This window comes from Gekko japonicus, unplaced genomic scaffold, assembly GCF_001447785.1.
Source record: "Gekko japonicus isolate JY-2015 unplaced genomic scaffold, Gekko_japonicus_V1.1 scaffold1492, whole genome shotgun sequence".
Classification (NCBI taxonomy): Eukaryota; Metazoa; Chordata; class Lepidosauria; order Squamata; family Gekkonidae; genus Gekko; species Gekko japonicus.
The window spans coordinates 188,839-203,331 of NW_015173716.1; the positions used below are offsets into that span (position 1 = coordinate 188,839).

At 47.7% G+C, this 14,493-nt stretch overlaps 1 protein-coding gene across 1 annotated transcript in view; it reads left to right on the top strand.

Annotated features, from left to right (window-relative positions):
- NEMP1 (nuclear envelope integral membrane protein 1) overlaps nucleotides 1-14,493 on the top strand; it is a 21,797-nt gene that overhangs the window by 4,145 nt on the left and 3,159 nt on the right. The window contains exons 2-7 of the mRNA XM_015423334.1: nucleotides 1,795-1,910; nucleotides 4,131-4,350; nucleotides 5,465-5,537; nucleotides 7,148-7,241; nucleotides 8,506-8,620; nucleotides 12,452-12,677. Of these exons, the coding sequence (XP_015278820.1) occupies nucleotides 1,795-1,910; nucleotides 4,131-4,350; nucleotides 5,465-5,537; nucleotides 7,148-7,241; nucleotides 8,506-8,620; nucleotides 12,452-12,677 (844 nt within the window). The remainder of the gene's footprint in view (nucleotides 1-1,794; nucleotides 1,911-4,130; nucleotides 4,351-5,464; nucleotides 5,538-7,147; nucleotides 7,242-8,505; nucleotides 8,621-12,451; nucleotides 12,678-14,493) is intronic.

The window sequence follows — 14,493 nt, forward strand, 5'->3', positions numbered from 1 at the left end:
GTGTGTCAGTCCTCCATCTTAGCCCGACTGGAAGCCCCAAAATCCCAAGCCTTACTAATAGGCTTGGGGGGACGGGACTGTTCTGCCTTTTTCTTTTCTTTTTTTAAAATCCCCACTGTGACTGCAGCCATGAAATTAAAAGACGCCTGCTCCTTGGGAGGAAAGTGATGGCAACCCTAAACAGCATGATAAAAAGTAGAGATATCACCCTGCCAACAAAAGTCCGCATGGTCAAAGCAATGGTATTCCCAGTAGTCATGTATGGCTGCAAGAGTTGGACTATAAGGAAGGCCGAGCGCCGAAGAATAGATTCGTTTGAACTATGGTGCTGGAGAAGATTCTTGAGAGTCCCTTGGACTGCAAGAAGACCAAATCAGTCAATCCTAAAAGAAATCAACCCTGACTGTTCCCTGGAATGCCAGATAATGAAACTGAAGCTCAAATACTTTGGCCACCCAATGAGAAGGGAGCACTCACTGGAGAAGACCCTGATGCTGGGAAAGATTGAAGGTCAAAGAAGACGGGGATGGCAAAGGATGAGATGTTAGACAGTGTCATATATGCAACGAACATGAAATTGAGCAAACTTCAGAGGACGGCGGAAGACAGGAAGGCCTGGCGTGATCTGGTCCATGGGGTCGCGGAGAGTCGGACTCGACTGTGCGACTGAACAACAACAAAACATTATGTTGTACATTATGCAGCTTCTTCCTCTCACCATTTTGTTTGTTTATTTTGCTGAGTTCTCTTTGACTTGAAGGACTCTGCTGAATCCCCCACCCTCAGCCAGACAGTCTGGTCTATCCATAAATCTTCTGTTAACCACTGTGTAGCCCAGGTGGGAAGCCTGTACAAATGGCCATTTGGTCATATGTTTCATATATGGGGCAAAATGCCCCTTGCCACCTGGTACATTTAAGCAGACTGCAAAGCTGCCCTGGGCTGAGAGAATTCACTGTAGGGTAGTGTGGTTCTTTGTGATGGGTCGCAACAGCAACTGGTGTGTACCTTTGTGTATTATTTTCTGGCACAAGCAGTTTTAAGATTAGGTCACACACAACTTGGCTGAGATAGTTTGTTTTCTTTTCTATCCTTGTCTCCAGATTTCGTTAAGAGTTGTCTGATTGTTGAACCATGTTTCATCTGCATACTTTTCTCAGCACAGTGTACTGCTAACAATGACCAACATACCTTTCTCTTATTTGCATCCCTTGTAGTATTTTTCAGGCATGCTAAATCTGAAGCTTGTGTTGAGCTGATGCTGTGAGTGGGTGACGCATTGGTGGCTGGCAGTCATTCTTGCTGGTCTTTTGCTTAATAAAGCTGTCCATTCCAGAGGCTGGTGGAGTGACTGTTTTCTAGCTAATGACAGCCCTGCACAGATACCAAAAGCCTAAATCCACTTGTGGTCATATGGTGGCTTAAACTGGATTACCGTTTGTTTAGTAGCTGCTGTAAATTGCTCACCGCAGATAAGTACCATGACATGTTATATTTGCTGCAAAGAAAAATGGTGCTGATTTTGGCTTTTTGGTGCTCTCTCACAACTATTTATGTCTGAAACAGAACAGCTAGTGTATCATTTCTGTGCCTTGGCAGCTGTAGACTTTAGCATGTGTTTGACATGAAATACTGAGTGGGCACTCTGCATCTTACTGCCTGCGCTAATCCTGACCCTTATCTTGTATAAATCAGCCTAATTCTTAGCTCCTTGGGGAACAAATCTGATTTATGTTCGTGTGAAGATTTTGCCAATTTATCTAATATATTCTTTTTTCTGCTTGCATCATGAAGATGGGCATATAATGCAACTTAAAGATCACCGCATGCACACAGAGAACTCCTCCAAACAGTTTTGCTACACAAACAACGTAATCCCCAAATGGCACGACATATGGACCAAAATTCAGGTAAGAATCAGGGTGACAATGATGTTCTAATGGTTCAGTAATGATTGGACAAAGAGTAATAAGAAGGAACCAGCATGGCTTTTCCTCAAAGAGAAGTTCAACCTAACCAGCCTTTTGGACTTAAAGAGTTTAATAAGCAGGGATCATTTCCTGTGGGAACTCCCAATTATTTGTACAATGTGATACAGGCTGTTCTAATAGTGAGCTTGAGTCTACGGCCTTCATTATTTCATCTTTATCTTTCGGAACTCTTGGTGGATGTTTGAGCTTTTTCTTTATAATAAATTATGGCATAAAAACAATTTACTGTGGTTTCACCTTTTGTGATCTAGAGCCCACTTTATCAGAAATGTGAAATGTATCCTCAGCTGGCACATACTGACCCATTAAGGGCATGCTACGTGCAAATGAAGAAGTAGGCCTTAGTCCTGTTTGGGGCTCTGGCCAGGAGCTCCAGGTTTGCAGAAATCCCAGGGAAACAATATGCAAGATCCAGGTTTACTTACAAGGAGAGTCTAATATTCGGTGATCAAGCTCATAGAAATAGCAGACTAAGCTCCCATCTGCTGGGCCTTAAATGCACATGCGCACACACACACACAGAGCAAAACTTAGCCAGATCTCGAGATGAGCTGCATAGCTAAAACTAAGCATCTTATACCCTAATTGCTGGCTACTAGTCAAAAAATCATTTATCAAGCTATCCCAAATCCTAGGATGAGCCAGGCCATCTCACGCCTAGCATCTATTGGTGAGAGAAAACAAATCAGGCTTCCTAGATAAGAACTGCTAACAAGCATGAGAGGGAAGAATATTCTCTCGGGAGCAACCTGACAGCTGTCCCCACACAGAACTGAAGGCAACTAAAGGTCAAGCACTAGTCTGTAACAAAGATTGAGTTACAAAGACCATACAAGTCCATAAAAATGTATGCCACAGTAATTCTGTAAAACATTAAGATGAGAAAGGTTTGCTTGGCTCTTCCTCAGGAATCTGGTTATATTATGTTATCCTGCTTTGACAAGAGTGCTGTTGCCCAAAGCCCCATTTTATTATTTTCAGCATGTTCTACTGTTTGTAATTTAAACTATGCACTCTGTGGTGGAATGGGCCTCCTCTGGCCTGCAGGTCCTGTTCCACCCAGCCCTCCAGGTTACTCCCAACACCTGGAGAGGCTTTTCTCTCTCTGTGGTAACCCTCTGCCACCACCTGACCTTTGTAGGAATTGCCTGCTGGGAGGGTCAGGACTCCCAGCTTCCCTTCCAAGTTCTGAGGCTTTGCCTCTGTGTCTCCTGCTGCCTAGCACCTAGTCACCATGGGGACCGTTTACTGCCTTGTGTGCCTGAGGAATAGCTGCTTGCCAACTGCCAGCCTTTCCCCTGGTGCTCCTTTTAAAATAGCATGTCCAAGACAGTGGAGGTCTATGTGGCACAGAGAATCACTACCAGCATCAAAAGTTATACAGTATTTATTAAAAAGAAAATTTTCACAAGCATACTTTTAGCACATCGCCAGACTGAACAAGGGATTCAGAAGAAATGGGTAAAGTGCAATTCTTCTGTTCCTCTCTCTGTACATGCCTTATCAGGTGTTAAAATATAGGACAGGCTCCTTAGTTTAGGAAGTTACAGATCTCTACAGAGTGACCCTTTCCTTGAAGCTTTCTCCAGTTCTTCAGGACAGTACATGGTAAATGGCTGCCTCCCCCAGACCTTAGTTAAGAGTTCTGTCTGCTCTGATAGACTCAGCACCAAAGAGCTTCCTCCTCACTTCCAGGAGTTTTTTCTCCTATCTTTTCCCCTCCTACTGACCGGGTCAGGCCAGGTCAGAGAGGCTTTTCCTGAAGTCTCCAGAATTTTCCTTCCTGAAGTCTTTCTAGTATTTAATACCTCCAGATCTCTGATCCCTGCTTGGGCGTGGGGAGCTTGACCATCCCCTTGCCTAGTCCTATTAGCATTTGTATGAAGGTGGGCTGAGATAAGTCTGGAAAGCAATTGAGCTGAATTCCTCCTTTCCTCCCTGTTCTCTGCCCAGAAGGGGGGGGGGACTTTTAAAACCCAGAGTGAAGGTTTTACTAAATTCTGACCTTCAGATTAAAAATGCATTTCTTCACACACTCCATAAATGTATCCAGGTTTTGTGCTGGGCAGTTCAAATACTTTTCGTCTGGTGTTCCAGGATTTTTGAACCGAATCTCACATGTCCTTCTCTGCCTTGCAGATCCGAATAAACAGCACCAAGATGATCCGCATCACCCAAGTTGAAAATGAGGAGAAGCTCAAAGAACTGGAGGAGTTTAACATGTGGAATTACCTTGGCTCCTTCTTCAAAGAGAAGCTCAATGACACCTACATTAGCATAGGGCTATACAGTAATAAAACCTGCTTGAAAGTTGAGCTGCTTGAACCAGACACCAATTACAGCATCATCATTGCTCGTAGTATGTCCTGCTTTACTTTCGTTGCTGGCTTGTTGGGGAAGTTGTGTTGAATGTCCACCTGCTCCATCTAGCAGTAGTAGGTTTTCAACCGATTGCTCCCAGATTCTGGGACCTGCAGCTTTCAGGCATTCTGGTTGGGTTGAAATCTAGCAGCGATGCTAGAGCTGAAAAGATAACAAAGATGACTTGTAGTCCATAACTAAAATGTCTTCTAGTATCCAGTACTGATTTTAGCTGTCTTTAGAAGTGCCAGAGAGCAAATTTCAAGATGTTCAATATTTATGTGAGCCAAGTATAGTCCTTGCAGTGAATTAGAGTTTGGTCTGTTGAATATTTCAAAGACAGAATCTAAAGCTGACTTGATAAGAAAGCTCCTATCCATATGTTATTGTGATCTCCCCATCTTGGAGAAACCTGCCCCCCCCCCCAATCTACATTGTAGTTTTTTTCTGTTGCAAAACAATACTTCCCCACCCAATAACTTTTGAAAGCGCACTGTTGTATTACCTAGTGTACAAGCACAAATAATGGCTGATTCATGCTTTTATATTCTGCACGAAGGTGGCGCCCACTCACTGTGACTGGCTCATGTGTTGACTGTGTATTTATCTTGGGGAAACCAAATCATTTCCATGATGCATGTAACCGTCACAATTTGACGTACTGCCACATGTGGTTTGTACCCAAGGATAAAGACTAAATTCACCTTGGTTGCAAAGCTAGATTGTTCTTTTGGTATGTAAGTGGAAGGGGATGTGGATGGAGAAAATGACTTTTGAAAGAAAAGAGAAGCCCTTTCTTTTTCCTACATAGTCTTAGCTTAGGATGTAATTCCCCCGCGCAGTGTGTGTCATGTGGATGCATGTAAGCTTGTCGCACTGTCTTTTGGAATCATGGCTTGCAGGGGCTCTCTGGCTAACACTCTACATGGTTGTCATTTATCAGCATCTGAGCAATCATCTAGAGCTGTGCATGGCCAGTGTGGTTTTTCCCCCCTGACGAAGCCTTCTGAGACATGGGCATTTGCATTGACAGCTGTTAATCCAAATGTTCTGGGAGCTGGTAGGCCAGTCAAAGCCAGTTGCTTGACATGGAACCGTTTTGTTTCTTGTAGCCTTTGATCCCAAGCTCTTCCTGGTGTCGTTTCTGGGCCTCCTGCTGTTCTTCTGTGGTGACTTGATGAGCAGGTGAGCGCTTGAGTGGGTAGAAATGGGGTTGGTTGTGCTTTAGGCGTAAGCAGTGACGTCTCCCGTCCCTATGGAAAAAGCTTCATAGTTGTCATTTTTGTTGTTGTTTATATCTAAGTTAACTGATTTTATTTATCCTGGCTAAAGCAGTGGAATGCATTTTTATACTTCTGGGGGGGACATGATTATTCCTTAATCATTAAAGAAAAATCATGTTCCCCCAGCAATATGAGTATAAATACATTTGTACATCTAGTATATTTCTCAAGGGTTGTTGTCAGTGCTAACATGAATCTGACCTACTGACAGACTCTTATAATTTTGACTCAGCTTGCTAAGTCAGACTGACCTGTTGCCGGCTTTCCTGTATTATTTTCCCGTGGAAGTACATGTGCAGGTGCCTGCCAGAAAAGTCTACATCTGAACTGGCCCTTAAAAAGACTGCCTTTGGGAAACAAAACCAGGCTTGAGGCTTCAGTTCTGCACTGCAATGCTTGGTCTCTTGGTTAACAGGCTAACCACTTGCTTAGATCATTCAGGGGTGCATGTGTACACTTGCAAAAGATCCCCAGTGGTGATCTCTTAATTGAATCCAGTGGGTGCCCGGCCCAGCACAAAATGGGGGACTGGAAGCTACATACACTGACCTCACAGTGGACTTCAGAGACATTCAGTGGGATCGAGAAGTCATGTTGTCTCCAAAGTTCAGTGCAGCATAAGGCTGCCAAGTCCCCCCGGGGGGCGGAAAATCCCCCGCCCCAGAGGTCCGTTCCCAGACGCTGGGGAATCGGGCCCCGGGGGGAACCCCGCCCCGGCGTGCGCGTCACAGGGCAGTGACGTCATGATGCCGGGCACGCTGGGGGCGGGGCCACGGCCATACAAGGGAAAACTCTATGTCCCTGCCCCCAGCGTGCCCGGCGTCATGACGTCATTGCCCTGTGACGCGAATGCAGCGCGCACACTTTATGCACGCACACGCCGGGATCCCACAGGAGTCCCCTGCCGGCGAGGTAAGTCACAGTTGGCAACCCTAGTGCAGCATCAGAGACAAAGCCCCTTCCTATTGGGCCAGTAATGAGGCAAGTCCCTTCTTGCCAAGCCCGCACCACTGAGTTCTAAGACTCCCCTGCCTTGTGTGGCCTCATGGGAGTGTGTTCAAGATGCCTGGTGAATAGGCTGGGAATCTCCTGCTGCACCACATCCAGGCAGATATACGCAGGAAGCAGTAGTCAGTCTAAGCAGGCATTGCGTCCTGTACCTTAATGCCAGGAAGTGGCTTTGTCGCCCAGACAATTGGCTTTCTGTTAGTTTTTCCTTCCGGCCGATGTGGCTCGCTCCCTCCTGGGTGAGGCTTAGTCTTACTGTCCCCTCAGTTGACCTCTTTCCATAATGCAGGAACATTCTCCCGCCCAGCCCAGCAAGGTGAGTGGCGACCACAAATTCCACAAAGGTCCAGAACCTGCAGGCCTCTGTAATCAATGCTTATTGGTTATACGCAGCTGCCTTTCCCCAAATCCTCTGACGTATATCTGAGACTTAATGCTCCTGACCATCTTTGTGCGTGGATATGATTCCCGCGCAGCAATTCAGGTAACCATCGTCTTTTGCAGGAGCTCGCTGTTTTTCTATTCGGCCGGAATCAGCGTTGGCATGCTGAGTTCGCTGCTTGTCCTCATCTATCTCTTGTCTAGAATGGTGCCCAAGGTGAGCGATGCCTCCCTTCCGTTGCCCGTATCAATGGGACTTTTCAGTTTTTAGAAAAGAGACGACTTAAAGGGGGGACACAATAGAGGTATATATAAAATTAAGCATGGGTTGAAGAGAGTTGATAAAGAAATTTTTCTCCCTCTCCCAAAGTACTAGAACGTGAGGGCATCCAGTGAAGCTGACGGGCAGTAGATTCAGGACAGACAAACGGGAATAGTTTTATTTATTTTATTTATTTATATCTTCGATTTCTTATACCGCCCTAACCCCCATTGGAGGTCTCTGGGCGGTTTACATAGCAGGTGCTAATCACATTACTCCCTAACTAGGGCCACATTTTGTGCGGGGATGGGACTGCCTACCGGCACCCAGTGGTGGTTGGTGTTTCTTTTGACTCGGCTCTTCAGTTCTTTCCCCGGCAGTTTTTCCGGCGGGACGTTCGTCCTGGCGCTCAGGCGAGTTAGTTTGTAGCACGCGATTCACGCCTTCCACCGGCCTCAGCTGCGTACTTCCGGTTCCGCCGCGCCTGTGTTCGACGTCATCGCGCGCCTCCACTTTTGTTCTTTACACGAGTAATTAAATCATGGGATTGGCTGCCAAAGGGTGCAGTGATGGCCACAGGCATAGACAGCTTTAAAAGGGGGATTAGATAGATTCATGGAGGATAGGTCTGTCAGTGGCTACTAGCCACGGTGAATAAGGGAACCTCCACATTCGGAGGCAGTCAGCCTCTGAATCCCAGTGCCAGGAGGCAACATGATGGAAAGGCCTTGCCCTCTATGCCCTGTTGTTGGCCCTCCAAAGGAACTAGTTGGCCATTGTGTGAGACTAGGTGCTGGACCAGATGGACCATTGGTCTGATCTGCAGGGCTCTGCGTGTATGTTTCCTGACACATGATTTTTCTATCTGTTGGAATCTTGATGTGGAGAAAATTCTGTAATGTGAGCCTTCACCTGTAGCAGTACAGCCCAGACACTGCTTTTAGTACTTCACCGATTTGTTCATGAAAATTGGGTGTGGGGTGTCCAACCGAACGCTTCCAAAGAATCTGGCCTGACTTCACCTTCCCAGGCTGTGCAGACTGCCCCCTGCTGGACAAATATTTCACTAGCCAGGTGGGCAGCCTGGAAACCTGCATATGGTAACAGCCTAGCATCGGAATGGGCCCATTTTGGGACCAGCTGCATCGTCTGCCCTTTCAGGAGCACCGAAATCAACTATGTCTTAATGAGGAAATTATTTGTTCTTTCTGTGCCCTAGAAAAGTCCTGTGTACCTCATGCTTGCAGGGGGCTGGTCTTTCTCTGTTTACCTCATCCAGCTGGTTTTCAGGAACCTGCGAGAGATCTCCAAACTATACTGGGAGTATCTGCTGGGTAAGTGTGTGCATGCCTTAGTGCCTGCCTGTGCAGAAGTAGGCTCCTCTTCACCTCTTCCCCATTTCTGAGCAAGCCAGATTAGGAAACACTAGGAGTTTCACTTCCTTCAGTCTCTGTGCCTGAAAAAAAATGTCTCACTTCAGGAATTTGCTCTCTGCTTCCGTGAAGCTTGAGGTTAAAAAAAAATTGTCTAGAGGTTCTCATTAAGGCTAATTAGGCTGCATGGGTTGCCTTAATCACTAGGAATGAATGGCGATTTCTTTTTCTGTGTCTTTTTTTTTTCTTTTGAGTGCTCAGCATTTTTTTGCCGAAACGGGATTTGGAGGCCTGAAGCAGGCAGCTCATCTGGGATTTGGGTTGTTGGCTCTTTGGGTGTTTGGGTGGATTATGGCGGAAATAAGGACATAATTGATGTGGGTGACCATGACCTGTGGTGTTAAATGACCAGTGTGAGATTGCCTGTTGCGTAACCCCAGAATTCTCAGGCTTAATCTTGGTGGGGTTTTTGCCTTCATACAGTCATTAATAACCATTGCAATCCTCACCCCCACCTCCTGGCTTCAGAGGGCACAGCCTCAGCCCTTGGCACAGTGCCTGCTGTGGGGCACCCTAACCCTCCCTGTCTGGGAAAGTTGCTTGCCTTGTCACCACCCGTACCTTAAGGCTCAGTCCCTGTCCTTGTGTCCCATTTGAGGTCTCAGATAGGGGAGGCTTGGGCCAGTGTGGTGTAGTGGTTAGACATCAGGATCTGGGAGACGCAGGTTCAAATCCCCACGCTGCTGTGGATGCTTGCTGGGTGACTTTGCGCTTGTCACGCATTTTGGGGCCTAACCTCCCTGACAGAGCTCTTGTTTGTGAGGAGAAAATGGAGGAGAGGAGGAGGATGCGTGCCACGCTGAGTCCCCGTTCGGGGGAAAGGCAGGGTACGAAAGAAGTGAATGAATGTGAAATCCTAGGCTGCAGAAGGTGCTGAACCAGGTGCACCTCAGTGACTCTGCCTTGGCTCCTCAACTCCACCTGAGACAAAGGTGCGATTGCCAATAGTGCCGAGTCTGTTCTTTCTCTCAGCTTGCCTGCTGAGGGCTAGCTGGTCCCGATGGAGCTGTAAGAAGGCTTTTTATACACTTCTGGGCAATCCCCTTTCAATGGAGACGCCTCAGTCAGCGCGGGCTCTCGGGCCTGTTTCCCCAGGACCTTGCCTTGCGCTTTTGGTAGTAGAAGCATGTATCATGAAGAAGAAGAGGAGGAGATTGGATGTATACCCTGCCCTTCACTCGGAGTCTCAGAGCGGCTTACAGTCTCCTTTCCCTTTCCCTCGCCACAACAGACACCCTGTGAGCTAGGAGGGGCCAAGAGAGCTCTTTCGAGGACTGCTCTTGAGAGAGCAGCTCAGAGAGAACTGGTGACTGACCCAAGGTCACACCAGCAGCTGCATGTGGAGGAGTGGGGAATCAAACCCGGTTCTCCCAGATCAGAGCCTGTGCTCCTAACCACTACGCCAAACTGGCAAAGGAGATACCTGTACATCCATTCCTACATTGCATGTTATCGTGCTTACTTGAACTTGCTTATTTAAAATGTAAATTAGCCCTATCCTTCACATGTGCTTGGATTAGTTAACCAAATCATTACATTAAAATTGAAAAAGTAAAAATGACTTTCTGAAAGCAATCCCAAGCCGATAAAAGCAGCAAAGAGAACTTTTACTAGAGAAAATGTAAAGAGATGAGCATTCTGTTTGCAGGGGTCTTCTGTGCTGAATGTCCGCTGCTTTGCCTTTTGTTGCCTTCTGTGCTCTCTTCCGGACAGCATGCTCCTTCTGTCCTCCACCTAATTTGGTGTATTGCTGACAAGCCCCCTGACGTCCAGTGTGCTCCCAAGCAGCCTTACACCCTTCTTGTCCTGTTTCCTTGAGTGAGCTTAGAAGGGTCTTACTCTGTTTAGGATTGCATTGGTAGTGGAGAATCTCATTCCCTAGGCTGATCTCTGGTCCTCTGGCCACAGTCATCCCTGAAGTGGGAATGGTTAACATCCCAGTGAGAAGTACTCATTTTTTTAAAAAAGAGCATAGTAATCTTCGACGTGGTCTCTGTGGTTCACACCCATGGGATTCAGTGCGTACGCGCTGGATCGATCGGAACTGTAGCAAGCTCTTTTAACGGATTTTCACACCCAGTCCCTCGGGCATGCGCAGGAACCCCACCGCGCATGCCCAGAGGGGTGGGCGTGGACATCCCGCCAGTTCCTTTCTTACCGCCGCGTTGAGTAGACCTCTTTTTCGTCAGTCAGATCGGTTCGCTTGTGGCTCTTCACCTCAGCTCTTCGTAATTATTTTTCTTTATTGATTGTTCTTCAAAAAAGCTTTTAAAAATTATTTTTTCGTGAGGGGGAGTCTACTGATTACATCGGGCCTTCGGGCTACCCCCCCCCCAACGTTCCCTCTTCTTCGCTTCTTTTATGGAGAAGAAGTGGGGCTTTTTAAAAGGTGCAGGGGTTGCGGCAGGAAACTTGCTCCTCCCGACTGTCATACCCTCTGCATTTTTTGCCTCGGAGAGTCTCACCAGCCAGAGTCCTGTCATCACTGTGCTCGTTTCTCCAATCAAAGGCGAAAAAACCGTGCTGCGCGCCTTAAAGTGGCGCTGCTTGAATCGACCCTTACTCCTGCCTCAGCGATGGAGGAGAGACCATCTACATCGACAGCTCCGGCATCGAGGCCTGCCTCCGTTGTCGACCGCCTGACACCGAAGCTCCCGACATCGAAGGGACAATTGTCTGTTTCCACGCCAGTCAGAAAGAAGGCTAAGGCATGTAAAGAACACAAGTCCGCGAAGAAGGGCACCTCCAAGTCCCTTAAGGCGGCGAAGAAGGGGAAGGAAGTGGTGTCTGCACTGGGTGATGCTCCTAAAGCGCCTCCCGCTCCAACGGCAGTATCGATATCGGAGGCCCAACTTCCTCCGCCGATACTGACCATCCAACTATTGGATTTCCCCATCCAACAAGTGGAGCGTCCTTACTCCGACATCAAAACGGTAGATCTCCTAAGTCATCAAATAGATGCAGAGCCTTCTCCATCTCCTTCCCTGTCGTCGACATCGACGGTATCGGAAGCTCCTGACATCGATCCACGTCGGCATCGATATACTACATGCGATACGCAGTATCACCCTCCACCTCTGCACAGTCACTAGGTGGGAGGGGGGCGGAGTGCCCTTGCCGGACATTTGTAAAGCCGCTACGTGGGCCATGCCTAACACCTTCATCAGGCACTACGCCCTCGACGTCCGTACGAACACCAGTACCAGCATGGGACGTCACATTCTATCTTCGGCTACGCAGTAAAGAACCTGCCAGCACCCTCCTCCAGGTAGGCTACTGCTCGCTAATCTCCCATGGGTGTAAAGCACAGAGACCATGTCGAAGATATGCAGGTTGCTTGCCAGTAACTCGTGATCTTCGAGTGGTCATCTGTGCATTCACACCACCCGCCCTCCTTCCCTGCTGCTGTCAGCGTCTACATTTTCAATAGGAGTTGATTTGCGGCGGTTTGAAGGAACTGGTGGGATGTCCGCGCCCACCCCTCTGGGCATGCGCGGTGGGGTTCCTGCGCATGCCCGAGGGACTGGGCGCGGAAATCCGTTAAAAGAGCTTGCTACAGCACCGATCGATCCAGCGCGTGCGCACTGAATCCCATGGGTGTGAATGCACAGATGACCACTCGAAGATCACAATGGTTAACATCCCAGTGAGAAGTACTCATTTTTTTTTAAAAAAGAGCATAGTCTTCCTTTTACTTCTTCACGTATCCTTCTATTTTCTCCCCCCTCCTAGGCTACATGGTTGTCGTAGGGTGCCTCAGCTTCGCCGTCTGCTACCGACACGGCCCCTTGGAGAACGAGCGCAGCATCAACCTCCTCACTTGGGGCCTGCAGCTCCTGGGCTTGCTGCTCCTCTATTGCGGCGTCCAGATACGGCAGATTGCCGTCGCCTTGATCGCCATCGCCTTCTGCACTAAAAACCTGGAGTACCCAGTCATGTGGGCCTATGCCGTCTACAGGTGACAGATTGGTGGCACGGGTATTGCTCGTCGTAGAAGGCACAATCCAGTGATATCCCCATTAACAGGCTCCTAAGAAAATGAGCGGTGTGTCTGTGTCTCTGTGCTGAAAACACTTCAAGAGATCAGACACTCTTCTGGGAAAGCTAGGATTTCCTATCAAGAGGTTGCTCTCTGTATTGCTTGGTCTTGTCCAAATCCTGAATTTCAAGCTGTTCTGTCTCTGTCTCTCTCTCTCTGTCTGTCTGTCTGTCTCTCTCTCTCTCTCTCTCTCTCTCTCTCTCTCTCTGTTCTGAATATATTCTATATTCTCATTGCTCCTTGGGTTCTACATCAGTCATCTTGCATTGAGTTTTACAGGTCTTCATGGAATAGAATAACTAGAGAACCCCCTCGTGTCCACAAACAGCAGCAAGTGGGAGGAGGGTTTGCTTGAAGGTCTGTAGGCATGGGTTTCAATAACTCCTTGATTCAGGGATCATGGGGAAAGCGCACCAAAGTGTTTCCCAAGGGTTTCTAGGGGAAAAGTGCTTTTCGGGGTCACAACAAGAATGAGGTTGGTGGTGCCTGTACTTGTGGACACTAATACAATATTAGCGACATATTGCACAGTAGAGAAACCTATCTTTTAGCACACTAGAGAATAATGGTGTACTTTTTTTATGATCCCTGAATTGCACAGGCCCATGGATCTGATTAGTTTGTTGGGAGATGTATGTGTTTTTCAGATACTGGGGAACCTTGCTAAGTGCTTGGATTGCATGGTTCCTGCAGTCCCTGGGTCCTGGGAATGAATGCCCATAGACCTTTTAAAAAATCCACAGTCTCTGGATACAAGGGAGATAAGCTCAGAAAATAAAAAAGCAAGCCCTTGAAAAGAGTTTCCATGACATTCTCATCAATTGCCCTGGTCACCTTCCACTGGAGGTATATGGGAAGAGGGCAAAACACCTGTGGGGACGCCTGCTTGGATAGACCTTTGCAGCATTCCCTAGAGGTGAATGATTTTTGCATTGCAAACAGGGGAGATCTGGTAGTTTGCTCAGACCAGTAGACCAAGACCCACTGTCTCTAGGTGCTAATGTTCAAGGCAGGTAGAATGACAAGCTTGCACCTTTGCTTGTTCAAGCCAGAACTGGGCCATTGCTTGGCAGAGACAGCTTGCCCCCAGAGTAGGCATATTATATTAGTATTAGTTATCTGTTGCCTGAGTTGTTGGGAGTTAAAGCATCTGGTGGTGTACTTGCCCTTTGTGTGGTCACATGGTGGACACTGCAAGTGAGTTGCTGGTGGGCTTTGCCCTGGATGTTGCTTGTGGAGAATATGGGCAAGCAGATGCTATCTTAATCCCAACCCCCTGGGTTTCCAGCTGTTATATCAAAATCTACCACTAGGTGGCATCCACGGAAGCTTCTTCGTAAAAGCACTTTGCCCTTCAGGACTGTTATCAAGACTGGAAGCACGGAAGGTGGGCCTTTCTTACGGTAGTAAGATGAGCCACAGGTGACTTAAGACTCCTCTAGGTTGAAAGCTGGGCATCAAAAACCAAAGCTCCCTTGTACCCCGAGCCCAAAATCTGTTGCTGCCCCTCTTCTTTGGTCCCTGTAGAGAAGAAAGATTAATGTTTGAGAATACGCCAACTGGTAGTTCGATCAGCGGATCCCCTACTTTGACTGCTGTTGCACGTTAGCAAAACAATGTCTGCAAAAAGTTGCCAGGCAATCCGTTCGGAAGTAAGAGCAGCAGGACAGAACCGTGCTCAACAAGGCCCAGTATCAGCCCGTAGCAGCCGTTACTGGCTTTCTGCCCTCAAAGC